Source organism: Danaus plexippus, chromosome 11, assembly GCF_018135715.1.
Source record: "Danaus plexippus chromosome 11, MEX_DaPlex, whole genome shotgun sequence".
Taxonomy (NCBI): domain Eukaryota; kingdom Metazoa; phylum Arthropoda; class Insecta; order Lepidoptera; family Nymphalidae; genus Danaus; species Danaus plexippus.
Window position 1 is genome coordinate 7,559,778 of NC_083544.1, and position 26,807 is coordinate 7,586,584.

The following is a 26,807-nucleotide window of genomic DNA, read 5'->3' on the forward strand; positions in this document are numbered from 1 at the left end:
AGACGACGCTCGCAGTCCTTAGCTGATTTCTTTTAGAACCGTTCATAAAAAAGTGACAATCGATGTTCTCCTTGCTCAGGCGTCTCACTCGATAGCCGTTTATGAATAAGACAACATTAGTTACTCAGTCTGTGGAAGGCGCAAACTTCAAAAGGTGATTAGATGTAAAGAAATATTATATGTTTGGTTAGGCATCAAATTAGATTATTGGAAACTAATTAAAAATAGAGTTCTTTTATCTCAATTAGTATTTAATCCATTTTAGTACAGATATTTCATATTGATAAGTAGACATGACACACAATATAATAAATGCGCGTAGTATATCCGAAAAATCTAAAACGTAATTTTATAATCGAAAATAAAATTTCATTGTGCATATAACCTCTAATACTTAAATTGTGTATCTTGAAATGTTAAACTGCGCAAAGTAGTTAGGATATGAAACATGTATTTGAAAGAATGTATCTACATGTCAATATGACAAATGTATTGTCACAGGAAAAGAAAAATAGTTTTCTCGCCACACAGTACTCAGGATTATAATACGTCCAACAAATAATAACGTTGACATTGGCAAAATATTCCAAGATTCCAGTGCAAGTGACGCTATGGTATACAGAAAATGCCATAGTCTTTTTAAAGTAATATTTTTTTTAAGCTTACTTAATTTTATTTTTAAAAATTTTAGCATTGTAATAATTAAAGTAATCATTTTGAATTATATTTTTCCCTTAACACAAGCAGTAAAATTGAATCTCTATAAGATCACTCTCTTATCCATCTGAATGAAATGTCAAATACTTAGACTTGCAATATAAAAAATACCTGTTGGACAACAAACCAATCCATAAATTCCTAAAGTCAATTAAAATGTAAGAGTTCTTGGGTCTGAAAACTAAAATACAGACCTTCTCCAATTAGGAAACATGATTTGAAATTACACAAAGCAAAAACAAATCTAATTAGTTACGTCGTAATTGCAAAATTTTGGTTCCAAAAATCTTTTCTGAAACTATACAACATACATTGTATAAATTTAAATAACTAGATGTAATTATATTTTCCAAAGAGACAGTTTCACCCCATCCTTTCCCAAATATGGCTACTACGCGTCAATTCAAACTGCAATGAAATCATTTAAAAAAGTATATTTGAGTACTCTTAATTTAAATCAAATTAGTGTATACTCATTTTTTAATATTCATGAGGAGAAAATTAATTATTATTTCCGATGTGATGTAATAACACTACCAGATATGTAACTGCCTTTATACTCAAGTTCCAAGGGATTGACACTGACTGTCAAAGCGAAGGCGGGCTATTTTGACATACCTTTGATATCAAACCTCCTTTAATTGAAGTCATCACGAACTTACTAACGTAACTGCACTCGCAATATTGACCGCTTGATCTAGTTCCGCACTTTAAGTCATTAAGGAACTAGTTCAATTAAGTGGAAGTTCCTTTAGATCTACATTTTGGGATTTCCTGACACTTTAAGTAACCAGTTCTTGTTTGAGTAACAAAAAAAAGAACATATTTTCTTTGTAATAACATTAGGTAGAATTGCGTACGATAAAAAGAAAATTAATTATTAAGTTGCTATACTAGTTTTCCGGCTGAAAATGAGGAAAAAGGGATAAAGTATTAAATAAAAGTGTCATTATAATTCTGAACCACCATTTTAATAATTTATAAAGCAATATCGTCACAAATACCAAATGAAAACCACTAAGCACTACACGCTCTACAATAGACTAACAAAGATCTATAAAAATATAAAAAAAATATATTTAAAAAAAAATACAACAGCCTGTAATTTTTTTATATGGAATGTAGACTTACTAGCTATGATTTAAAATCAAAGGGATATGTCGTTGTACAGTTAACTGGCTCCAATAGATAAATCTATATAAATAACTAGGGTATTATAAAATTTATTACTATTAAACATTGGCACTAAGAACAACAAGCTGAATATGTGACCTGTTATATAAATCTGCTAATCCTAATAGTACCATGAAGCCAGTCATAAATTAGTTTAAGCTTACAATAAATCTATACAAAAATAACACCTATATGGCCTGTAAATATAGCACTTTCAGTACGGATGGAAGCAAATGTTTTGGCTAATTATTTATTGGCTTTACATATATTTATCTATATAAGGTGAATTTATTTGGTAATTTGTTTTGGAATCATACACTACAATACCAGCTAATTGTTATTTAGAACTACTACGTAGGTGAATTTTGCCCGTTTTTGTTTTAAACCAATGAGGCGTTCTAAAATTTTAAAAAAGGAATGTCTTAAATATTTTTCGTGAATTTTTTTTTTAATCAATTAAAAGTTAATGAATCATGGCAAAATTCTTGAAAAATATATAAACAAATATGAAATCGTACCAGGGTTATGTGTTGGAAAGACTTATATGATTAAAGAGAATAGTATTGCAACCATGGCAAAGGATCTCACAGTTAACGTGTTCGCTGAATTGAAGCCCTTTTCCTGAAATAATTACAAGCTTATTTATATTTTAAGTCTTTAATGAGTAGATAGTTCCATTACTTTTATAAGAACATTTAAACAGATCCAGAAAGTACAGTATACACTAAAGCAATTAAAACAAAGTATAATAATGAAAATGCGAGGACAGCACAAAGACCAACAAAGGAAATAAATAATGAAGCAGCAAAGAACAGACATGTTTTCATCGGAATGAGTATATGTATAAAAGTTTGAAACTCCAACATGAATGCAAAATTATAATAAAATTAAATGAACTACCCTCCAACACTTTGGTGTGAGTGTAATGAAAATATTATTTTTCTAATGTACGTACCAAACGTTATACCAAAATGATTAAGCAAGTGTACATAGCTGAGAAGAACAGAAAAAAGCACAACAGAGACAAGAATAGTTTTGTCAAGCAGAGTTTATTTCATTATTAAAACTTACTCCTTTTTGACCTCTAGCCGTGCTGTCGTTTTCCTATAGAAGATATTAAACATTTAAATTCTTAGAAGATATATATATATGTGTGTGTGTGTATATTGTTATTGGATTTTTTTAATGCTAAGATCATCCCTTATAATTACTCATCATGGTGCCAATCTAAAGTCTTTCTTAAAGACAACGATTGGATAAATAGAGCATAGTTTATATATATAATATATGTGAAAACGAGCCTAAAGTGAGTAAGGACTATTAATAACTTGGGGGTAAAAGGTAATAAGGTCAAATACCGGTAATTCCTTGCATGGGGTTGCTTTTCTAGCGAACTTGAACAGCGATTCCATGATGTTGGCAGACGTTGGCGCCTCACACGACTCCAAGGACGACACCACGCACTTTTGAAGATCAGCGAATTGGCCGCACTCTTTGTCCTAAGAAAAAGTAATTATATTTTAATAGTACATTACATTCCTTAATCAAAATATATATTTCTTGGAAAACGAACAGCCTTATCTATTTTCAATATTAACTATTAAGTTTGATCTTTAATCACAGTTATAAAGGACTGTTGACTTAGGCACATTGATTTTAATTTTAGGTCTACAAATCCACTCGATTCCTATATAAAGACTTTTTAAAGGTGACAACTAAATGATGGTTCGGGTTTTTATTTCTAGTTATGAAACTTAAAGATTTTACTGTTATTTTGAAACCATTTTCATTTTTGGTAAAGTATTATGTCGAACATAAAAAGAAAAGTATATATATTTGTTTCATAATAAATAACTTGCTAAAATTTTCGTTTCAAATTTTTTTCATATTTTGTAATTTAGGTGAACAGATTTCTGAATATAATTGATTCCTTCTAATAACATTCCTTTTGTGCATTTAGCCCTATTTACATATATAACTAGTAAGAATAATATAAAATATCGAATTCTAAACGTTGTAATCATATATATAGTATGGAGGTGGTATTGCCAACTGATGATAAATGACATAAAATAGTGTTGCCATATAAAAGAATTCATAAAATAGTGATAGTGCAACAAGGCTTAACTTACCGTAAACTGTATCTTGGGAAGGTTGTCTATGGAGAAGTTTTCTTGGTGTATTTTCAAGTCAGCGCCTAGCGTCTTGTTGAAGCACTCCTCGATCGCTTCCTGTTTCTCAGTTATACATTCCGGACCATTTTCTGAGATGAACACTACAATAGCAACAACCATATATTCATTTGATATCTGACCAGAATTTTTTATTTCTAAAATGGAATTTTTATAAAAAAAAAAATTTTTTTACACAGTTATTTTTTATATATTCTAAAATATTTTTTTTTCATATAAGACAGCAAATTATCATTCTATATATTACTGTTTACGGTAAACCAATGAATCTTATATTTTCTCATCTTTAATAGAACATTCGAATTTCATACGGAATAAATCATTGAACATGTATTCCGAGATTTGACACTATCGCGATAAGGCAAAAACAACCCTAACATAAAGCACAAAAGTACATTTCTATCTGAAATAATTTGAATAACGGAACTTTGATCAGTGATCGTGCTGAGTTGGAATCGTCACACTAATCACAGTTTCCAAATTTAATTAAAAAAAAATTTCTTATGGTAGTATAAGCGAAGATATAAATGAAAAACTGATAATATACACTTTTACGACGTAAAACTTGTGTTAAGAGTTCGTAAAAATATTTGAATGATAAAACCGAATCATCCCAAACAGACAGCTCATTTGAATATCGTTTTTTTTTTTACTTCATAATGTACTACCTATTACAAGTTGGCTAACGGAATATAGATCAATATACTATAATTTATAAATTATTGATGATAAACAATCTACATACATCAATATTAAATCGATTGCACTTTAGTACACATAAATGTCGTATTTTAAATATACATTTTGGTACAGACTTATCGTTTGAGATAATAATTTATATTTACGTACTTGTAGGTTTATGGGACACAAATAATTAATGAACTTATAAAGAAGTATGAATGAAACAGAAACGGCGCGTTTTTAAATATTTTTAAATAAATAAATTCAGTTATAGCCTTTAAAGAGCTATTCAGATTATATGTAAATGTAGTGTTGAAAATCTTCAAAGTACTTATTAACAATACGACTAGCATATCTAGAATGTATATATATATATATATGGTCAATTACAGAACGTAATATTCCCAAGTCGGTTATAACTTTTGACTCACATGCGATTCTATCACCGTCCTTGAAACATATAAACTCCGCCAATTGTTCCGAGATGTTGTATATAGTTTTGAGATTCTTTTGTTCTTCAACTGAGAAACAAGGCTTTATCGTCTCAGTCATGTTCTGGAAGCAGCCTTTGAAATCTGGTTTCTTGTAGCAGTACCTTTAAATAAAATAATGTATATATAAATTTAAATTAACTAATATATAGTTTGTATGTTAACGCTTACTTCTTGAACACTTCGTCGACTTGACCTGTCGGCGTGGCGTCTTTGATTTCCTTCTGCAAAACTTCTGGATTTACCAGATCTTGGATGCAATCTTTGAAAACTTGGAACGCGTTCTGAAATTTATTAACTTGTTCTAAATCATCATTAACTTATAATAATTGATATTAAGTTTGATTACATGTAAGTCATTAATATTTCTTATAAATAATTTATATATATACGACCAAAATTTCAAGAAGAAATACATTATTAATCGTTTATTTTTATCCAAATGTTGATCTACGCACTAACGAATACAAACTATTCCAAATAAATAACGTAGTTATACTGAAAACACATTCCTAGAGTCAAAAAAAGAAAGATAAATAGCACAAAAGAAATAAAGATAAACAGCACAAAGGTAAGAAAAAAAAAGATAAACAGAAAACTAGACTTCATTCTCATTGAGAACAAAGACTGATGAGATAGACGTTTGGATCCAAGCCAACATCAATTTACGAAGTCATTTTGTGCTAATGTATTGGACTTGCATGCCCTAAAGTATACTTGTACGAACGAAGTAAAGAGTTAAATTTTTCATATGAAGCAGCATTACATATATGAATCGGCTTTCTTCATATGATTATATATTATTTACAGCTGTTCACACAAAGTGCAAAAAAAAAAATATTTTATAGGTAAAATATTACTAATCTTTAATAAAATTAAACATCCTCATATTGATTTTAATATAATTGATAAATCATGTCATTACGAAATTTTCATAACAGATTATCAAGTTGAGTAATAAAAAAATGTTGATTGTGAGAATTTTCCACAGTATTAACATACGAGCAATACGTACCACAGTCGCATGACAATTTGCGGTTAGAATATGTTGCGATAATTATCATATTATACCTTCGTTGAGTATGAGAGACATTTTTTTAAGCCGTTAAATCTTGCACTATTTCTATATAAACAGTCTGAATTAGAGAAAACATGAAGGAGATTGGAAATGTTATGTTTGACTTAAAAATATATTTTTATTAATAGTAATTGAATACAGTGAGCAAACTTCTGGGACGCAAGAATAAATTTAAGCCAACGCTTTGTACTTTTGAAACGAGTTTTCGTCGTTCGTTGAGAATATCAGCTCGCTAAGTAAATATAAATTATCATAAATAATGTGAATGTACGTGGCAAATAGATATACTTATAGAGACTAAAAGATTAAAAAATCTTATAAGACTTTATTATAGATTTTATTTTCTCAATTAAAATATTTAAATGTATTACATCTATAGGAGTATAGTTATATATATTATAGTATTAAAATACATGAGCGTATGAAAAATATAAATTAATTTATGAGCAGACGAACGCTGTGTAAACTATACGCTTTTCGCACTTCATACGTAGAGTTAATAGTTTTTCAACTCATATTTACTAATAAATTATATTATTAACGTCGGTTATTTATTGAATGAAAAACGACAAACAGTAGTAGGACGAATCAAATCTGGACTAAGAAAAAAACTCATCATGGATTTTTCATCCGTATATTAAGAATATTGATATAAATTAGAAAAGAAAGTCATTCTGCTTTTGTCACACTATTACCATTATAACTTGATACTTACTAATTAATTAAAACTATTTTATGATAACACCACATATTTATTTATTGGCAATTAGGTCTATAGTTTGCACATTCGTATAATTTGAAATTCTTGTAATAATGCAAAACCAAATAGCGAAAAATTTGAGTGTAAAATTTAGTAGTTATCAGCGATTTACTAAGCACTTATACATTAGAATTATTGTAAAGTATGTAACATAAAATAATAAGTCAAATTTACGTTAAAAGATAGCGTAAACGAAACAATATCTAAACATACGTAAACTCACATGTATCTTAATAATATTATAAAAGTGAAGGTTTGTGGGGATACGTGGATGTGTGTTGCGTTCTCACATGAAATATATTGAACTGATTTTGATAAAAGTTTTCCAATAATGTAGATTAGACATCAGAATAGGATATACGCTCTAATTTATCCCTTCACTACATATAGTTGGCACGGGAATACACCATAACAAGTTGTATGTTTCTGGACACAATACCGCAGACACACAGACGAACTCGCAAACAAAAACTAGTAAATAAACGTAAGTATATACATATAGTGTTATATTCTTGAAGTTGTTCTTTTGTATTATATAATAGAGCCATTAAAAAGTAAATATAGAAAAAATGATAAAGACTTGCACAACTAGTACTGTATTCATTGTCAAAAGGGTTATTCGTGAGATCTGATGAAAAAAAAAACACAGCTGAAAATTTGATTGGTGTCCATTTTAAGGATAAAAACCTAAGGGTGTCATTAATTATTATGCGACCCTTGTCTTACAGTTATATTCACAAAGTTAATGTCAGCGTCAGGTAGACAAGGACGTATCTGAATATATCGAGTCAACCGGCTTGTGATAATTACTTGTTAAACTCACCTAAATTAACTACTAAAAGTGCATGGTCAAGAGGGTCGAGGTATAAGATTGAGAAGTTCTTAATAAAAAATTCCAGGAAGTAACCAGGAGTCATTTAAACATATAACGTCATAGATCTATTTTAACTATCTAGCATTCTTTGTAGGTTAAACTGTAACTTTGTGATAAAAAACTTCTTAGTGGCAAAAACTACTTTATAACGCAGTGGAGTCCTATTAGATGTGTTTGATATCTTAACCTAATTGTAATATATGGCCTAATTGTTATATAACTATCATTCGGGCACGAGCCTCTATCAAGTCAATACAAGGAATAAATGCCTTAAATCATTTTGGCGAAGATCGAGTACTTGGACACTGCTGGAAATGAATTATAGCTCAGAACTACCATATCAAACTGGATTTTGAACAAAAAAAAAATGTATCGAAGTCGGTCGATCCGTTTGCGAGCTACGATACTACAGCAGACACAAACAGACAGACATTTACTTCGAACTCAGAACAACTATCTTTCTGCGTCGGAATACAAAGACGATTGTCAAAATGTGATATTAACACCTAACCATTGATTATTTTTCGACAGGGATTGTATACAGGAGAGAGTTGACGCCATATTATTGTATTTTATTTTTGTTGTCATTTAAACATGTACATTACGATAAGTAATTAGTAACAATTTATAAATTTATTCTCCGAGATATTATTATTGAATGAAAGCGATAGAAATACTTTATAACATACACATTTAATATAGGTAACAAATATTTTTGTTTTAAAAACAAAATCATCCGCTAATAATTGCTCGGTAAAAATTTTAATATAGAAATTATTCTAAATTAATAATCTGTTTATACAGATTTATTTGTTTAAATCTTTTACATTGTAATCAAAATTAAAACATTACTAAGCATAACGTTGCAAGATGCAGTAGAAAAGAAAGGAAGTTTTTAATGAACCTGATTGTAATGATGTGATAAATTGCTTATCAAATAAACCTAGGCATGAATGTGGAGTAAGCTTACAGATAAATAATATATCAGATAACGCAAAAAATCAAAAATCTGACTAGTAATCATGCCGATATTAAAAAAAATTGCAAGCGGAACTGAGTAACGGCGTAATGATACACAATATGCATACATACAAATAGGTTACACGACATACGTAGGTTAATATAAATGTATTCTACGTCTTGGCCAGATAGTGTTAGCTAGATATAAATAAAACTAGTATTATTCGGATTTACTACGCGGATTTTATTATTTAAAAACTACATAATCCCGACGTTTCGGTTACTTTGCAGCAACCGTGATCACGGGCAGACGAGGTGTGATCACGGTTGCTGCAAAGTAACCGAAACGTCGGGATTATGTAGTTTTTAAATAATAAAATCCGTGTAGTAAATCCGAATAATACTAGTTTTATTTAAATGAATACTCGCGAAAATCTTAGATCTCATTATGTTAGCTAGATATGTTTGGGCACATTATACGAGATAAAGGAACAATTGCATGTTTAGGTAAAATGTTTACTACACGTTTCATACTATAGTATTTAATTTACTATTAGTATTTTTAATACGGGAACCATTGAAGCTCGAAAGCATCACAATTTATTTTTTTCCTATCCATGTTCAAATTTACAAATTTTATCAGAAGAATGGGACAATTTAATTGCCATAGGGGAAAGAGGAGATTACATGTAAAAACACTGAAAATGTTGATGTCAAATAGTATAATAATTTGCCAAACAATCTGGAAATTTAGTAAAAAAAAAAACAATTATTATACTATGCCAGTCCTATTTACGGATAGCAACATCTCTATACTACAGCTTTTGTTTGCACATTTCTATGCATTTCCAATAAACTATACTTTTCTAAGAGTAAATGAGTGCTAGTATTTGATTTGACTTTCTTAATTACTGTTAGATGGTGCCCAAGCACAAACGACACCCGGAAGGGTAAAAAAAATACATAATTAACACAATTCTTTAATTACGCCTAATTACTGTCGAATGTGCACAGAATTTTCCTCTAACGTTACGTCGTAATGGTAAAGTATATATATATTTTTCCTTTATCGATGTATAGAAGCAATTATTTATATTTATATTATAGAAAAGTAAGTGAAATAAAAAAAATATATAAGCAGAAATAGTATGTCGACCAATAAAATAGAATGATGAACCTTATAATGAGGTGCTTACTAACGCAGAATGTACCTATTTATATGAGGCAAGCATTAGAAAAAATCATTTCAATTGAAGTGTGTAATACGATGCTCAATATAAACGATCCTTCCCGTATGAAGTCATATTACCATGACAAAATATAACCATATTTTGTGCCCACGTGACAGTTAAGATTTTTTTAATGAAGCAAAATTGCATAAAGATATTATTAACTATCTTAAAGAAACATACCAAACAAGTAGTATAATAGAAATGATACGTTCGTCCAATTCCTAGTAATAATTAAATATAAAAGAAATTTAACTTATCTCTGGCTTCTGGTGAATTGAACAATACTTAAAAACTATATATATGCAAGAAAGAAAAAAGAGATGTTTAGACTCTATTGTAATAATAATAAATCTTAAATTAAAACTCAAAATTTTAAATTTGTATGAAGTTATGCAATTAAATCGTGGTGGCCTGGAGGTTAAAAGGCCCGCCTCTCATACGTGAGGGCGCGGGTTCGAAACCTGGCAAGTATCAATGTGGTCTTTTTCGAGTCATGTGTACTTTCTAATAATATTTAGACACCACTGACCAATGTTGTCACCGAGCAGTGGCGTGATAACCACAAGCCCAGCCGCGATACTGGCTGGAAGAGGCTACAGCAAGTCTTGGGGTCTAAATAGCCCTAAAAAGTGCTGGTGCAGAAGACAAGGGGAAACCACTGCAACTATCTTCCCAAGAAAGTCATCAAGTCTAAGGACACTGACACCTGATGACCACGACGAGTCTGCAAAGACTCCTACGACGATGATGACGATGATTTAAATACAATTGTTTATAATTCAAGTCCATGCTTGCTAAGTTGGTATGACCCTCTGGAGGCAAAAATAAGTCATTGTTCAGCTCATTGTGTTCCCATGCGTCACGCAATCATCCACTAATCTAATATAATAAGGCTATTGTATAATAAAGCCATTGCGGCTACTTGAATTTTTATCCTTATTCATTGTACAGTAAGGGACATTACACACGTCAGACAATTGTCATATCACTTTGATATCATATAACATATTGTAATAATACGAAAGCGACACATAAATAAATTCCAAATCAAAATAGCCTTACGCCTGAGGTAAGCCTTAACCACCGACCATAAAATTGTAGTAACTAATAATTTTATAATCTTTACGGGCGAACGATTTACCAAATTGCGATTGTGGTTGACTATTAAATAAAGAAGAAGACAACATATATATATATATTCCTACAAATTAAAAATGTTGAGTTTTAATTTAAGATTTATTGATAATTCAAAAGAATCTAAACATCAGTGTATTCTCTCTAATATATATATATATATAATTAACAAATATTTATAAAAACCGGTCGAATGAATAAAGATCAAAGTTCTACTCACAACGACGTGTAGTTTTACTTTTTATACTTATAACTTTATTATTGTTCTAGGTACTGGTAAAAATAAATATAACTAGTCGTTTTTTTTAATAAGCATAATAAATATTATATAAACGTATTTATTCCGTTCGAAAATCTCCTTTGTGTTTTCTCCACACACTACTCAAGATTATAATTCGTCCAATAAATAAAAACGTTGACATTGGCAAAATATTCCACGATTCTAGTGCGAATGCAGCCATAGCATAAAAAATATTATATAATAGCAATAAAGATCCTTGATTTTTTACAAATATTTATATTATAATTAATGATACTATGTTTTCGATTTCATCGTGTGATATCTTTATCATTATCTTGTTTAATCGAATTGGCCTCGTTTAATTAAATTATGAAATTTTCACGGTGACCTTTTATTATATATAAACAAAATCGACCGTGCTCTTTTTAAAATTATATTCACGTTTCCGGACGGAAATAACGCGGCATCGGCTTAACTGTCAGTAAATTAAAATGAAATATAACCTTCACAGCAACGACTTAAACCTCTAGAATGGAGGTAAAAACTATTGGTGAGACTTTTAGAAAAACTCGACAAATATTGGAAAAAATATACTAAGACAGATAATTATTCACATATACCCATGACCTTGATATACACAAGCAAAATAATGAAAAATATTAAATAGCAAATGTATATTTTTTTTTTTTATGTAAAAAGTTACGCAACTGAAATTAAATCTCATGCCTATATTTATACATTGTGTACAAAATGAACCTCGCAGATTTATTTGACATTTATGTTTAGTAATAGAGTTGAAATATTTTTTGTAATGTATGTTGCTTTTATCCCTACAGCTTTGACAGTGACACCAGGAAATTGGGCCAATGCTAAGACTGACCTGTAGATTTGATATACAAACTTTTTCAAGACTAAATTTCCAGGTAATTTTTAAATAAGTTCAGATACCAAGTATTGTTAGCAGAATGTAATGACTGGTATGTGGTGTCACATAAACCAATAAATTAACCAGATGGCAATCATTATTAAAATGTCTGCCTAAAAATTTGTTGATCTAATTGACAATGATATTTTTATTTGAAGTTCATTACTTCATAAAATACAAAGGTTTTAAAAATTTCATTGATATTAATGACCACAATAATTAAATGGATGTTATCATGCCATTTCATAATGACTATAAAAATTCTTTATTTGAAATGATTGAATTTTTGAGAAATAATGTTTATTTGATAAACAGGACAGGCAAAAGATTAATACATACTTACGTATTTCATTTAAATGAATAAAACTCGATAAAATCTTAGATCTCATTACATACTTACATTATAGAATGACAAAAGTTATGTGCAGACTGGTGTGTAATAACAATTAAAAATTAAATGTCTTCAAATTGAATTCCACATTTGTTGTAGATTTTTTCATATTAAATTTTTTATAAAAATAACATTTTACTTGTAGGCGTTATTTTGCTTTGTTTCTATCTATAGCAATGGCGGACTTTGTTTTATACCCGAGTAATATGACAACAAACATGACAAAGCAATTTTAATAAAAATATATTGGCAATATATAGAATATTTTATTAATTTGCTTATTTACAATGCACAATACATCATGTGCTGCAAACATTGGATATAACAACAAAATTGTCTTTGGAACTATACCTACTGCTCTTTACTGTATTACTAAATTATGTCATTTCAAGTGGTTATTTACATAAAAGAAAAAAAATTGCCAATCGTCTCATATTTGCGCCCCTTTCCTTTGTTCAATGACAACAAATTGTATAAGTGTTGAGAAAGTGAAAATTATTATATATATAATATGTGCATTATGTACCATTATAAAAAGCTTTGTGTTTTATTTCTTTATGTAAAAATCATTACTATATAAAGATAGGAGTGTGTTGGTTTTGTAAACTCTGAGATGTAAAGTTATAAAAATCTGTCCAAATTAACATACCTCTGCCTTTGGAAAAGCATCCAAACCTCCATTCTCATCACATTTCTTCTGGAATAGTTGTACTGATTTATTTTTTAATTCATTTATCTGGTTCTCATCAACTTTGCCTTGAAGTTCTGGGGGTAAGGATGCAAGTGCATCATCTAAACTAGGTTCTTGAGCTAACACCGTACCTACAAAACATTTTAATAGTTAAATAAACAACAATACCACCTTCACCACTTAACATCAGTGAGAAAAATACATTGAAATAAAAATGAGACAAATTAATACATATTTACATACATTGTCCATGTATCACAATATCTCTAATTTATAATGAAATATGTTTTAAAAGTAAAATTAAAATATAAATATCTATTGACTATACCTACCTACTATATCTAAGTCAATCAGGACGTTGAAATTTTGAACTATGGACCCAAGATAACTTACCAGAATATTTTGTAAAGATTGAATACGAGAAAAATATGCAAGAATAAAATAACTACTTCATTCTTCATATCTTTTATAAGGAATTAAACTTACCAATACAAACAAATAGAAGAAAATAATTTAACATTTTGGTACGCTTAAAAAACTCAATAACTTTTGATGCAATAATTTATTCACGGCAAAAAAAACCGGATTCACGTGAAACTTAGGTAATAAGCGTATTAACGTGTTCTTTGTTCGACGCTTGCTTTGACTTTAAGCAAGAAATCTATAAAACCAGAAAACGTTAACTGCTCGACACTTAACATAAAACTAGAGTTTAGACTCTAGAATGACTACCAAGTACAAATTAAAATTGACAGTTGACACTGAAATTAGATTGTCACAGTTGCTAGACGTAAAATAGCTTAACAATGATTTACTATTTTTAACTTTTAATGATGCAGCGATTGTTTAGTAACTTATTTTATTTTGAAGTAATGTAGCAGTAAATAATATAAATTATTTTTTTTAGCTCTATAAAAAATAAAATTTTGAATAAGTGTATATCGTTAATATGTGAACTTATTCAGAATACAGTTTAATAACGAATTTTTTTACATATTTTTGTTTATTTTATGTCATGGTTTATCTATTTTGACTATTCAATAATGGTGTAGATACAAAATGGATAGAGTTTAGATAACAAAGTTATTTCAGACTAGAGCATTTTTTTTTGTTTTTTTTTTTTGTAACTGAATAGTGTATAAATACTTATTTGTTTTGTTTCTTGTTAGGTACGTCATTTAGACGTTTTTCATAAATTTAGGATGTGTTTATATTTTTTGGGCATAACTTAATTTGGAGATAATTTCAAAATTATAAATTTTTGTTAAATTCCATCAACGAAAATAATGAAAACTTCATAGTCTTTAACAACTTTTACTAGTATAAAAATACTAGTAGTTCGAAAGGATTAAGTATGGTATATAAAAATGGTTGAAATTTGTGTAATACGTCATTGAATGATGACTCGAAAAACGAATGAGAAAAGAAGTCAAAAACCGCAAATAGCGGTCAAAGACGTTGTTACTGCCCCTCCACAATATGAAACTGCATTTGCAATGTCTAATACAGAAGTAGAAGGAAACAAAAATACTAAATTACATTCTTGCAAATGTAGAAAAAAGGATAAAAAGAAGGATATTTTTAAACACGACCGAAATTGGCAATCTATAACAAATTTGTATGGGGATACTGATACTACGCATATTTGGGATAATGAATTACAAAAGCCGAAGGCTATTTATAAAATTAAGCAACGAGATCAGATAGATCCTTATTTTGATATCGAAAATTATAAGACCAATGTTTATCAAGAAAATATCAATCCAACATACAACAATGTAAAATCTAAACCAGCTAAAATATCTCTTCTCAGCTTATATCGTAGACATAAGAAAAATAAATATAAAAAAGATCAATATCCAAATGAAAATTTTACAACTGGTCCCTACGTTCCAAATGAACCTAACATCGAATTTAAATTCACAAAGAAACCTGGAAAAAAATTTGTTATAGATCGTTTTGCCACTGGAGACGTTTGCAGAGGCGGCCCGTGTCGTGAGACTTTGGAACATTTACAGGGATTACAGGATAGGAATAAATTTGAAATTTCAGAAAAGAAAAATAAGAACAATAAGAAAGCAAAGAGCAAGGAAAGAAGGAAAAAGGTAAAAAAGAAGAGAGAAGACGAAAGTGAAATTGGAGAAGATAATGATAAAAGCAAAAAAAAGAAGGAAGTAAATAATAAAAAAAATATTAAGACAAAAGAGAAGGACAAAAAGAAAAAGGACATAAAAGTAGAGGAGTCAGAATTGAAAACCAATAGTGACAATAATGATGAAACAAAATATTCAAAACTTATTGCAAAAGTAAAAACTGTCAAGGGAAACGCAAAAAATAGCCTCATAAAGATGCTAAAGGAAGATTTAAATATTGGACAGGGTGATCAAGGTGCTTCTTTAAGGAATAACGATTTAAAAGCAGTAAAACCTAAAACAAGTTTCATAGATAAAATGTTTAGGATTACTTGTAAATGTAAAAGTGATAACGGCCGTGCTTTTCAAACTGTCTCAAACGCAAAAGATCAAACTGGGGAACCATTTTTTGAAATGAAAGTTGACTCGTCAGATATGCAGGTTATGAATTCACAAGAAATTAATGATAAATTAAGAAAATTAGGGAGGTCAGAAAAGAAATTGTCTTGCATGTGTCCTTCGAGATTAAATCGATTACAATCCCACGGGGAGGAAACTTGCAGAAAAGGAATTTGTGAAAAAGCTTTAAAAAAAAAAGATACTAGTTTCAATTGCAAGTGTGTGGAGCATAAAGAGATCTTAGAATGCAAAGATTCTACGTGTAATTTGAAAATTAAAGGAAAAAATAAGATAAATCATAAAAGAGAGGTGCCGGTAACAACAGCAGCAACTGCAAATAAGCCCTTGTTTCAGGTGATGTTGGATTCAAAGCATATGAATATAATTAATTCTAAAGAAATTTTAGATATTATTAGAAAACCGTCAGCAAATGAAGTATGCTCTGCTGGTATCTGCAAAACAGCCAAAGATGATAATGTTGATGTAAACTGCAGATGTATCGGAAAAAAACTAAGAGCAAGTGTTTTCGAGTGCGATAAAAGCAGCTGTAAAGATAAAAAGAAGAAATGTGCGTTATCATATTATTGTTCAAGAGTATTTAGTAAATCTGAGACTTGGAGCAAACGAGCGAGAAGAAGACAGAGGCGGCTTGTAAAGCGTTCCCGTAATGATTCAAATATTATCGAAGATAAAAAACCCATAAGATCAGACCAAAAAACAGTGACATTTGATATCCCTCATGGACTTGGGAAAAGACATTGGAAACAGACTCATGACACGGAAAATGAGATAAAAGGTGAATAAAAATTCTTGAAACTTATTAATTGATGCATTTTAAATTAACTTATCAATTTAAAATCATTGAATTTTGAAAGTGATTTAATACAAAACATCGTTAATATTACAATATATTTAGGTTTCTAAATTTTGATTATCATGTGTGATATTTATTTTGCAGTGCCATACTTAGGAGAGGAACAATCTAATATATGTAAATGTTATTGTGAATGTTACGGAAAGAAAAAGAAAAAAAAAATTCGAAAACGAAGAAGAAGAAAAAAAGGTTTTTTTAAGAGACAAAAGAGAGACGATAGGACTTGTTCAGAAAAAATGACAGATTGTGTAGAAAAACAACAAGAGCTCTGTGAAAAGAAACTTAAAAAGAAGAAAAAGCTATACGATAAACAAGAAAGGAAAGCTTTAAAAGAGAACAAGAGAATAGAAGCAGAACAAAAGGCAGTTTCTAAAAAAAATGCATTTCGCTGGAATTATATAACAAATATGATTTCCGGAGTTCTTAATATTACCATAGGAACCGCAATTACAGTAATAAAAATCCCTTTTTGGTTATTAGGTGATCCAGTAGGGAGTTACGTGTATGTTAGAGAAAAAAGTAAAGATCCAGCATCGTCGATAGAAAGAATTTTTTATTGGTTCGTAAGAACTTGGAATAATAAAACTACATGTATTGCAAGGAAATTACAGGAATCTAGTACAATGAATGTTTTAGCAGATCAAATAGAAGATTCCGACATTTATAATGCAATATTTTCAAGAGGAAGATCTGCTGAAGAGAAAGCTCTGTATGAACGAAGAAGTAGAATAAGAAAACGGAGAATGCTGAAAAGGCAGGAAGAGGCACTTTACAGCTGTCGGCATATGTTACTAACAACCATGAGAAAAACGCCCTGTCTGTGGTTTTATCACGTTTGCCCAGATTTATATCCACAGTGCCTCAGCTTCGTATCATTCATGAACAACTTCATTCACATAGTCATTTATCTTCTGGCGATCTTGATGTGGACGCCATGTATTATAACTTTTGAGATGTGTCGTGCATTTTTGTGTTGTTTCTTCTGTACCCATTAGGTTGGTTGAAGTGTTCGTCTAATAAAATAAAAAGGTTAATCTTCTGGAATTTTGTTTTATAATACGTAAACACATTGCCTGATATTGCATTGAGGTAGTATATAAAGTTTATATATGATGTCCTCGGCCCGGAATGGAGGTCTAGTAGTTGGACGTATCTGCCAGTTCTAATACAATCTAAAAACATGATACCTGGAATAACCTTCGGCCTTGCCTTTTTATAATATATATATTTTTTAATTAGAATATCTTGTTTAGTTTTTCTTTCCAAAAGACAGTGATACTAAAAAATATATACTTAAAACGGGAAAATAAAATATATATACATATATATCTTTCTGGAATGTCAAAGTTTCACACGGATGTAAATCTCTATATAGATGATTCTATTTGTATTACGGGTGTTAGATACATTCTAAGTAGCAACTATCTGAATAGTTATTAATTATTTGACCATGTTTAGAACTTATGTTTTTTAACTTTTAATACAAATCCTAGCTTCTGCGATTGTAATTCAAAAACTACCTATTTCCAGCAATTTTGTATAGTGATTATCAAGTCTAACTCTAGAATGTTTTCCTAATAAAAAATAGTCTTATTATCGTTATCGCTAGAGATAATTTTTTATATAAATAAACTCTTCCAGCACAGCTTAGTTTACGAATAGTAAATAACGTTGAAAGTTTCAGGCCTTTGATACGTTTAATTGAGCCGGGAATAAGTGTAACTTCTTGGTGGGTAACCTTTTAAGGTATAATTTTCGATGTAAATAGCATTATAGCTGTGTGGGATTATTTTGACAATGTTACCACGTTCCGACTATTCAACAAGTGCTTTTTAAATATATTTTTTCCGCTTCCAGCGAATACGAACTGCGTGTCATTTAATTCAGAATGTCATAATGACCGTTAAAAAAATTCATTAGTAGCTTGAAAAATTGCGAAACTTAGTGACACTTATTTGAAAAAAAATATTTATTGTAAATTTGAAAAAAATTCTAAATTTCTACCAATTTCTCAAACCAAAATAAAAATTCTTGGAATTACTCTAGTATAGTCCTTTTTATAGTCTAGTATAGTTTTTTTTTATCACGCATACTTAGGGCTAGTTAAAAGAGTAATAGCGATATTGTCTTTTTTATTGATTTAGCAAAAGGCCGATTATTTTAATTCTTCATTCTCATTGCGAACAACTTCACTAAAACTAATAGACTTGATCGAGGTAGATAACCATATTTTTAACTATCTAAAAAATAATGTATAATGATTAATAAGTCGAATTAAGTCATAAGGAATATAAGTATTATACATATTAATATTATATATGTTAGATTAATTATGGTCAAACATAAAAGATTTATTCGTAAAAACATTTACAAAAGCATATCCTACAAATTTCAAAAGATATCAACCAGGGAAACCAAAAACAAATCATACAAGTAAATGCCATCATTTCACAGCATTGTCGCGAAAAAGTGGAAAAATTAAAGCAATTTGGCAAAAGTCCGGGACACATCCAACTAGAACCAGGGCACTCTCGTTGTCTTAAAGTGTATTTGTATAAATTGCTAACGTCACAGTCTAATTGTAAGCTATCTTTCTTTCTCATGCAATTATATCGTTCGAGTTGTTTAGTTTTGCAACTGTGGCTTTCGTTGCAGAAAAAGCACTTTAAAACGGAGTTTATGTTTCTTCTCTTATGGCATGGCAAAGGTGGATATTTGCGTATTTTGTGTTTGCACTTTCCTTCTACTATGTTTACATTTCTAGGTTTATGGCAAACGGCGTTCTGTAGATTCTTGGTACAAGTACACATTTGGGGGCGTAATTCGATGGACTTTGAAGGACAACTACTGGATGAGAAAGACGTAAAACACGCTTTACAAAATTGGTTTCTATGAATCGTTCCACATGATCTGTTGCGATATCTTTGATCTCTTAATAATAACGTCTCACTAACATCTTTTGATGGACATTTTAGAAAACCTCGTTGACAACTAGTGCTTTTACGTTTATTCCTTAAAGGTAATGTTTTAATAGAGAAACCTTTTGGATGACGTTCACAGCTGCTAGCACAATCTCCAGCCTGGGCTTTGTCTGTGCATGTGCCGTGGTTTTTTAATATCAAACTTTGCCGTCTACATGGAAGAAAATCTAAACCAGTCCTTACCGGGCTGCAACAACGATTAACATGGTACGCAGTACCACGCTTCGATCTCTTACATCTTATATTTGTATCCGACTTAATACATTTGCAATCTTTGGAACGTTTTTGTGTCCGTTTATTTAATAATTTTTTTTCTTTAACTGTACAAGTATTTTTATTTTTTTGCGATGGGAATGTACAAGAACTACATGATTTGTTTCTAATTAACTGGCACATATTTTTTTTTGATAATTTGGATACATGCATATTGTTCACACTTTTGTTGTGTTTTACTACTAGAACTTGAGTACCAGTACTAGAATTGCAAGTTTGTCTATGTTCTAGTTTATTAATATTATTATTGAGTTTTGTAACGCCGCTGTAACATTGGTTTTTATCCTTCTTTATCTTATTATTTTCACAATGTTTGTTGCATTTCATAAATTCCATACAATTTTTAGATTTTTTCGTTTCTGCTTCACATCTCCCCAGTTTGCTTAATTTTATTTCGGGATAAGGAATAATTAGATAGGACCCACAAGATTTTTCTTTCTTCTTTTCATTCAGTTCATGTTTATTACATTTGTCCGAAGCTGACGATGGAATTTTTGTTATTGGTTTCCTACTGCATTCAGTTACTAGCTCCTGTTTATGTTTATCATCACATAAGTTTTCTTGAACCTTATTTTTAAAACAGTTATGGCAATCGTTTGATCGTTTTCCTTCTAAGTTGAAACCACATTCGACTGATTTTGTTTCTTTATTAATAATAGAATTTTTACAGTAGCAGTTGGAATCTCCCCATTTTTCACAAATTAAGCATGGCTTACAATTTTCTTGTGGTATAAAATATTGAGTTTTAACACACTTACATCTTGGTTTTTTTGTTTCATTTCTGACTGTAATTGTCCCTTCAGAAATCATGTTGGGATGTTTAAAATTAACTTTACTAAATATTTTAGAACACTTCTTTTGTAATGAAAATCCTTGATGTTTTTTGGACTTTATTTCACATTTTGTATTTTTAGCTTCTCTGTACATCTTATCAGAAACCTTCCAGGTGTTTTTCTTTGAGATTAACTTCTTACAGCAATCCGATTTATTTTCGAGGCAGTTATATTTCCTTGCTCCTATTTTTTTGCTTCCTTGGCATTCAGTGTTGTTTTGTCTCACTTTATGTTTTGGTTTACCACATGGTCTATCTTGTTCTTCCAACTTAAGTAATATTTGTTCCAATATATCAACAATCTTTAATTTTAAAATAGCTTTGCAAGATATTTTCTGGTCATTTATGTCATTGTTTGGAAAATTTAAAACCGGCAATTTCATACGTGCGGGGCCACATACTATACTTGAAGCGTCTTTGAACCTACTAAAATTTTTATCGCCGTGACAGAGCATCAAGTTTGATGTCTTTCTTTTATTTAAGTCTCCACAATTATAACATTTCGGTAAATATTGATGAGTACCAGAATTTTTTACTTTCACGTACATTGTGTCATATTTTTGGAAATATGGCATATTATTACACATTTCACAATACTTCTCGGATATTAAATTATTTTTTAGCTCAATTTCGTGTTTGTCATCATGTTTTGGCACAGTTTTGCTTAGTCCCTTTGCAAGGACACAATCTTTGCTTTCAACTTTTGCAGATGTAAGAGAATTGAAATGATATTTGATTCTTTTCCATAAACTTAAATTTTTCCCACTTACACATAGATCATTGTAAAATATTGCTTGACAATTATTGTTTTCATCTTCATTTATGTTAAAGACTTGAGAATCTTCTCTTATATTTCTTTGTCTACCAAAAAATGACTTGCTGCTTTTCTTATTTACATTGAAATCAACTGACATTGTTTTACTTAAGCCTTTCAGGTTAAGCCTTTCAGGTATTGACGACGTTTGCTTATTATTTGCATTATTAAATGAATTTGGTGGTAGTATGTTTTGTACCTCTCCATTTTTACTATTTTGATTATTTTCATTTTTATGACTAAAAACACATACCTTTTCTTTAGGATGGATTAGAAACTTTTTGGATATTTTTGAAACGTCTTGGGTTACTGGATTTTCGTCATATAATTGCTTAGTATTCTTCACTTGTTTATTTTGTTTTAAAACTTTTTTAACTTTCATGATTTATATATATGGTAAATTGTTGGCCAAAATTTATATACTTTCATATATTTTCCATTGATATCAATATTTAATGTATTGTATGACAGTATTCATGTCAAAATTTTACCGTATTACATATGAATTTATTACCAAATCTACATTTGATTTAGAGAAATTCCTTTCTAAAGTATAAGTATGTTGTTGCCTTCCGGCAAAAAATTACCTTTCTTTCATTAAAGACTTACAACAAAACTTAAAGTAAATAAAATTATTTACTTAATCCGATAACATCTAAGTTATTGATGCTGCCAAATATTTTTTAGCTGTCAAAACTAAAACAGTTATTTTTAATCGTTAAAATTCGGAGGTTTTAATGAATTCTAGACATCATTATTAATGAACTATAACTATAATAATTTTGATTTTTGTACAATTTGTAATGTAAGGTAAAAAGTAACAATTAATAAAATTAAGATTCATACATAATTATCCGTGAATCCCATTTAGTTCAAGAGTACAGATAATTATAAACAAAATGTACACATTTTTGTTATTAGATAATTCTTAGGCAAGTACAAATTACATTAGATTAGTGGATAATTAATGCAAATAACAATTTATTAGGTTACGGCAAAACCAAACGCTTACAAGTTTTATTAATATTTGCTTGACCTCTTTTTAGACTTCTTGAAATGTTAAAAGACTCTACCATAGCTTCTCTTTCAAACACTACCTAATCCAGGCTACTCTTCATTTGGCTGACATCAGAGCTGTACTAAAATCCCTCCAATACTGTCTACTTTTTAACCAAAAATAACCAGCGACCCTTGCGACAGCTTCACTGTTGTTGTCTTGACTTCTCCTGAATGTGTGGCTTGCACCAGAAAATCTTCAGTCACCGACTTCTATGAAAACAGTATTGTTGGTCACTAAGATAATCATATTTTTCCAGGTGTTCCAAAATCTTAGGATAATTGAAATCGGTCGATATTTATTAGGATCTGTAACGTTATCCTGTGTCAGGTACAGATACCAGAATCGAAGATTGAATTCTGCTAGAGTCCAGACTGCGACCTGAATTAGCTGCTGACAGATGATAGACCGAAAATGCACTAACGGCATCAGATGCTTTGATGCAGAGAGAGAACTTGGAGGTCGTTCCTCCCCTGTTCTTCTTCTTTCCCTAACACGTCGGAGAGTGGGCCTCAGAACACAGAAAAAGGAAAAGAAGAAAACAAAGAAGAATACGATGGCCGCAAAAGAGGCTACATCTACTGCAGCAGCACGGCCAGTCCATTCAACGTAGCCGATATCCTCCAATAGCAAGTCTGATGTGAAGACACGGACCGAATGGAGCAGGGTCGTGGCGGGCGAATAAACAAATACGGCAGTTGAGGCTGCCCAGAGAAAGGAGGAACCAAATTCAAGGTTACGACTGTCAAAAACTGCGACTGTCACCTGGACGTTGAAACCGGATGCAAAGGCTGCTGGAATGACCTATGACTCGGTGCTTAACGAAGCGAAGGGAAAGATTGATCTTCCGTCCACTCGCATCGAGTCAGTCAGACAGTCAGTCAGTCATTGGAGGGGAGAAGTGTAGGTCCCTCAAGAACGAGTCTGGACCGCAGACAATCGTTGCGTAGCGGTGCGCAATAACGAGCCCGTGACGCTTCAGCGAAGCGGAGTGGAACACACGGTTAGGATTTGTGGGTCAAGGCCTTAAGGGGCGTCTTCCCTTCCCTTCCTAGGGTGGACTAACATCCCCACATATCCCGGCCCTGTCCTCACTAGGTCAGGTATGTGTAGAACACATTCCCCGGGATAAAAAAAAGGTACAGATACTACATTGTCAAGAATATACGCATTATGCCAATCATAAATGAGAGGCGGTACAATCGTATCATAACAGGAAATAACTCGGATTCACATGTTTTTATACTATTGTTGGAATACCATCTACGCCAAATATAACGATAGCTTTATATTCGTCAAAACTACGTAGAGTTTTCAGTGCCTTTGTTTTCGTAATGCGAACATCTCTCATAGAGAAACCGTAATTAGCTAAGCTAAGGGATTGTTTTTGTCAAGACGTAAATTTGTGGTGACAAGAGATGAAATCAGTGTAGCTTACTCCTTTGTCGTATGAGTTAATGTATCATCCAGTTTAGACAGAGCTAGTTAAGAGTAACAGAAGTTTTTAGCGACTTTGGTCAGATCAGAGAAAACTCTTCAGTTTACAAAACTTACGTTTACGGTCCAACCGGTTACAAAAATCCCAGTGCAGCAGAAGTTAAATGACGGCTGTCTGTTTGGAATAAGATTGCAAAGGTACAAATGAAGAACAATGAAAATAGGAAAGTGTTTTTAGAAGTAACGACAAAAATATGACTCGCTGCGATTTTGTGGGAAAAAAAGTACTTTCGATTATTTATAAATAATTCTAGACAGGAAATAAAGTTTTATCATAGCCCTCATTTATACTTTAATCTTGATGTGCTGTAATTAAAACTATTAAAATTTGGATTTAAGTATATGTTTTATTTTTCGTTAATGTTTCATTAAAGACAACTTGATTAGAGTCTAAGGACCCATTGATGTAATTAATTTCTTGTTCCAAATTGCTCAAACCTATTGATTTATTTCCATAATTAGTTTCAGTATCATTAACATACGAATATGATCTTTTCTTTAATTTGCGCGGTAACTTGAGGTTTACGCTGTTTTTTACGTTTTCCTTATTATAAGACTCTTTTTTCAAAATTTCTAATAGATCGTCAGTATCGTCCACCTTCTCATTATAAGTTTCCTTTAGATTACATGTCACATTTATTGAATTTTTTCTCCAAAAACCTAGAGTTTTTTTCAGATTATAATAAAAATTACACGGCAATTCAATTCCAACAGCATTCATTATATCTTGGATCCAGTCAGTATAGACGATAATAAAGATAACAGCAATAACTGTTACTAAAATTATTGTGAACCCACAACCGGAACAGCCCGTCCTAGGGTAGCATCCGGACTTAAAAATATTCGTCTGGTAGCAATGCTTTATACAGATATACGCACAGCACATAGGCAGTAAAGATATACATTGGAGACAGGTTGATACATAATTGTGCAAAGTCTGTATGATCATGCGGATTATATCTTCGGCAGCGAGGAGGATTGTCATTAAAGTCCTTGATAACACTTGAAGCGTGCATAACACCGGTACGCATAAAATGTTACACATAATGATTTTTTTTTAATATTCAACTTATTCTTAATATAATAAAAATGTTCTCATGTTAATGTTTTTTTTGAAAAAATATACGTTTTTCTCATTTTTATTGAAATAATTTTATATATGTTTAATTTTTTATAATTTCTCAATTTTTTATCCAAAATGACATCTCAACTTGAAATTTATTATGCCATACGAAAAGAAAGTTGTGCTGTCTTATTTAAAACAGATAAAACAACATTAATTCTTCTTGAATTCACAGATCACGTCAGGAGCCAGCTATATGGGTACACATGTGTATATGTATATAATAGTGTGGTATTCTTCACAAAAAATCTTTGTTATTAACTTATTCATAAAATAATTTTTCTAATGTTATTATATTCTTAGAAACAAGATCAGATTTTCTTATTTAAAAAAAATATATTCGATACAAATTCACTATTAATTTATTACGTATACACATAACTAAAAACAATTTTAAATTAGTTACTTTCAACTATCTCGATCTAAACTTATCATGAAATGAAATCTGAATATAACACAAACAAAAGATTTAAACACACTCCAAAAATCGACCATCGATTTATCTATCACACCAACGCGCTTTACGAACGAAAAGAGAGTCCTGATCTCGTCTGACAACTACTTATATGTGGTTTCCCAACTTCTCACCTCTCTTACCCTCTCATTATATACATTCTAATGCTACATTCTAATCATGCTTTTGTTTATCAGTATTTGTTACGCCTTACTCTTAACGCGGTAGCCTTCTTTGATAAAATAATCCAACCATTTTCTCACTCTAGCAAGAAATATAACTTTCATCGAGAAAAATAAATTTGAGAAAATTGAAAATACGAGTACTTAGCTATTGTATATAATCTTAGTTTTGCTCCATCCATACTAATATTACAAATGCGAAAGTAACTCTGTCTGTCTGTTTGTTACTCAACCACGCCTAAACTACTGAACCAATTTGCATGAAATTTGGTATGGACATATTTTGATATCCGAGGAAGGACATAGGCTACTTTTTACCCGGGAATATGACGCATTCCCACTGGAAAATTCAGGCGGGCCGATCTCTTTTATGCCTAAACTACTGAACAGATTTAAATGAAATTAGGTAAGGAGATAGTTTGAAACTTAAGAAAGGACATAAGTTACTTTTGACCGCGGGAAAGCAACGCATTCCCATGGGAAAATATTTTCCGGGGAATCTGATCGCTTTCACTCCTAAATTACAAAAGATTTAAATAATATTTGGATAAAATTGGTATTACGGGAAACGCTGAAAGTTCCAGGTGTAAATTTGCAATTATATGTAGCGTGCTCACGACTCTCAAACCCACAAAATGTTTACGTTCTG

General features: G+C 30.6%; 2 protein-coding genes across 4 annotated transcripts; one reads left to right on the plus strand and one right to left on the minus strand.

The window, feature by feature from the left end:
• Window positions 1–1,666: 1,666 nt before the first annotated feature.
• Window positions 1,667–14,261, minus strand: LOC116765685 (27 kDa glycoprotein-like). Of its 2 annotated transcripts, XM_032655260.2 has the most exons (8): window positions 14,027–14,259; window positions 13,499–13,671; window positions 5,426–5,538; window positions 5,195–5,358; window positions 4,023–4,165; window positions 3,249–3,389; window positions 2,962–2,994; window positions 1,667–2,511 (listed from the first exon to the last, which is right to left on the minus strand). In XM_032655260.2, exons 1-8 carry the CDS (start codon window positions 14,058–14,060, stop codon window positions 2,431–2,433), a joined length of 882 nt encoding a protein of 293 aa, XP_032511151.2. In that variant the 5' UTR covers window positions 14,061–14,259; the 3' UTR covers window positions 1,667–2,430. The 2 variants fall into 2 exon arrangements, with proteins under 2 accessions (XP_032511151.2, XP_032511152.2); XM_032655261.2 differs by lacking the exon at window positions 2,962–2,994 and having other exon boundaries at window positions 14,027–14,261.
• Window positions 14,262–14,706: 445 nt separating this feature from the next.
• On the plus strand, window positions 14,707–17,989 carry LOC116766066 (axoneme-associated protein mst101(2)-like). 2 transcript variants are annotated; one of them, XM_032655720.2, is made up of 3 exons: window positions 14,707–16,867; window positions 17,030–17,307; window positions 17,426–17,535. In XM_032655720.2, the coding sequence occupies exons 1-3, from the start codon at window positions 14,938–14,940 to the stop codon at window positions 17,435–17,437; spliced, it is 2,220 nt and encodes a 739-aa protein (XP_032511611.2). In that variant the 5' UTR covers window positions 14,707–14,937; the 3' UTR covers window positions 17,438–17,535. The 2 variants fall into 2 exon arrangements, with proteins under 2 accessions (XP_032511611.2, XP_032511610.2); XM_032655719.2 differs by having other exon boundaries at window positions 17,030–17,989.
• The last annotated feature ends 8,818 nt before the right edge of the window (window positions 17,990–26,807 follow it).

What these genes read in the sequence shown, in the direction of transcription:
- LOC116765685 (XM_032655260.2), bottom strand. Translation starts at nt 14,060, where the DNA reads ATGTTAAATTATTTTCTTCTATTTGTTTGTATTG. An exon ending in TCTTCTATTTGTTTGTATTG is followed by an intron (nt 13,672 to 14,026) that starts GTAAGTTTAATT and finishes AATGTTTTGTAG; the next exon opens with GTACGGTGTTAGCTCAAGAA. An exon ending in CGGCTAGAGGTCAAAAAGGA is followed by an intron (nt 2,512 to 2,961) that starts GTAAGTTTTAAT and finishes TAATTATTTCAG; the next exon opens with GAAAAGGGCTTCAATTCAGC.
- LOC116766066 (XM_032655719.2), top strand. Translation starts at nt 14,938, where the DNA reads ATGATGACTCGAAAAACGAATGAGAAAAGAAGTCAAAAACCGCAAATA. An exon ending in CACGGAAAATGAGATAAAAG is followed by an intron (nt 16,868 to 17,029) that starts GTGAATAAAAAT and finishes TTTATTTTGCAG; the next exon opens with TGCCATACTTAGGAGAGGAA.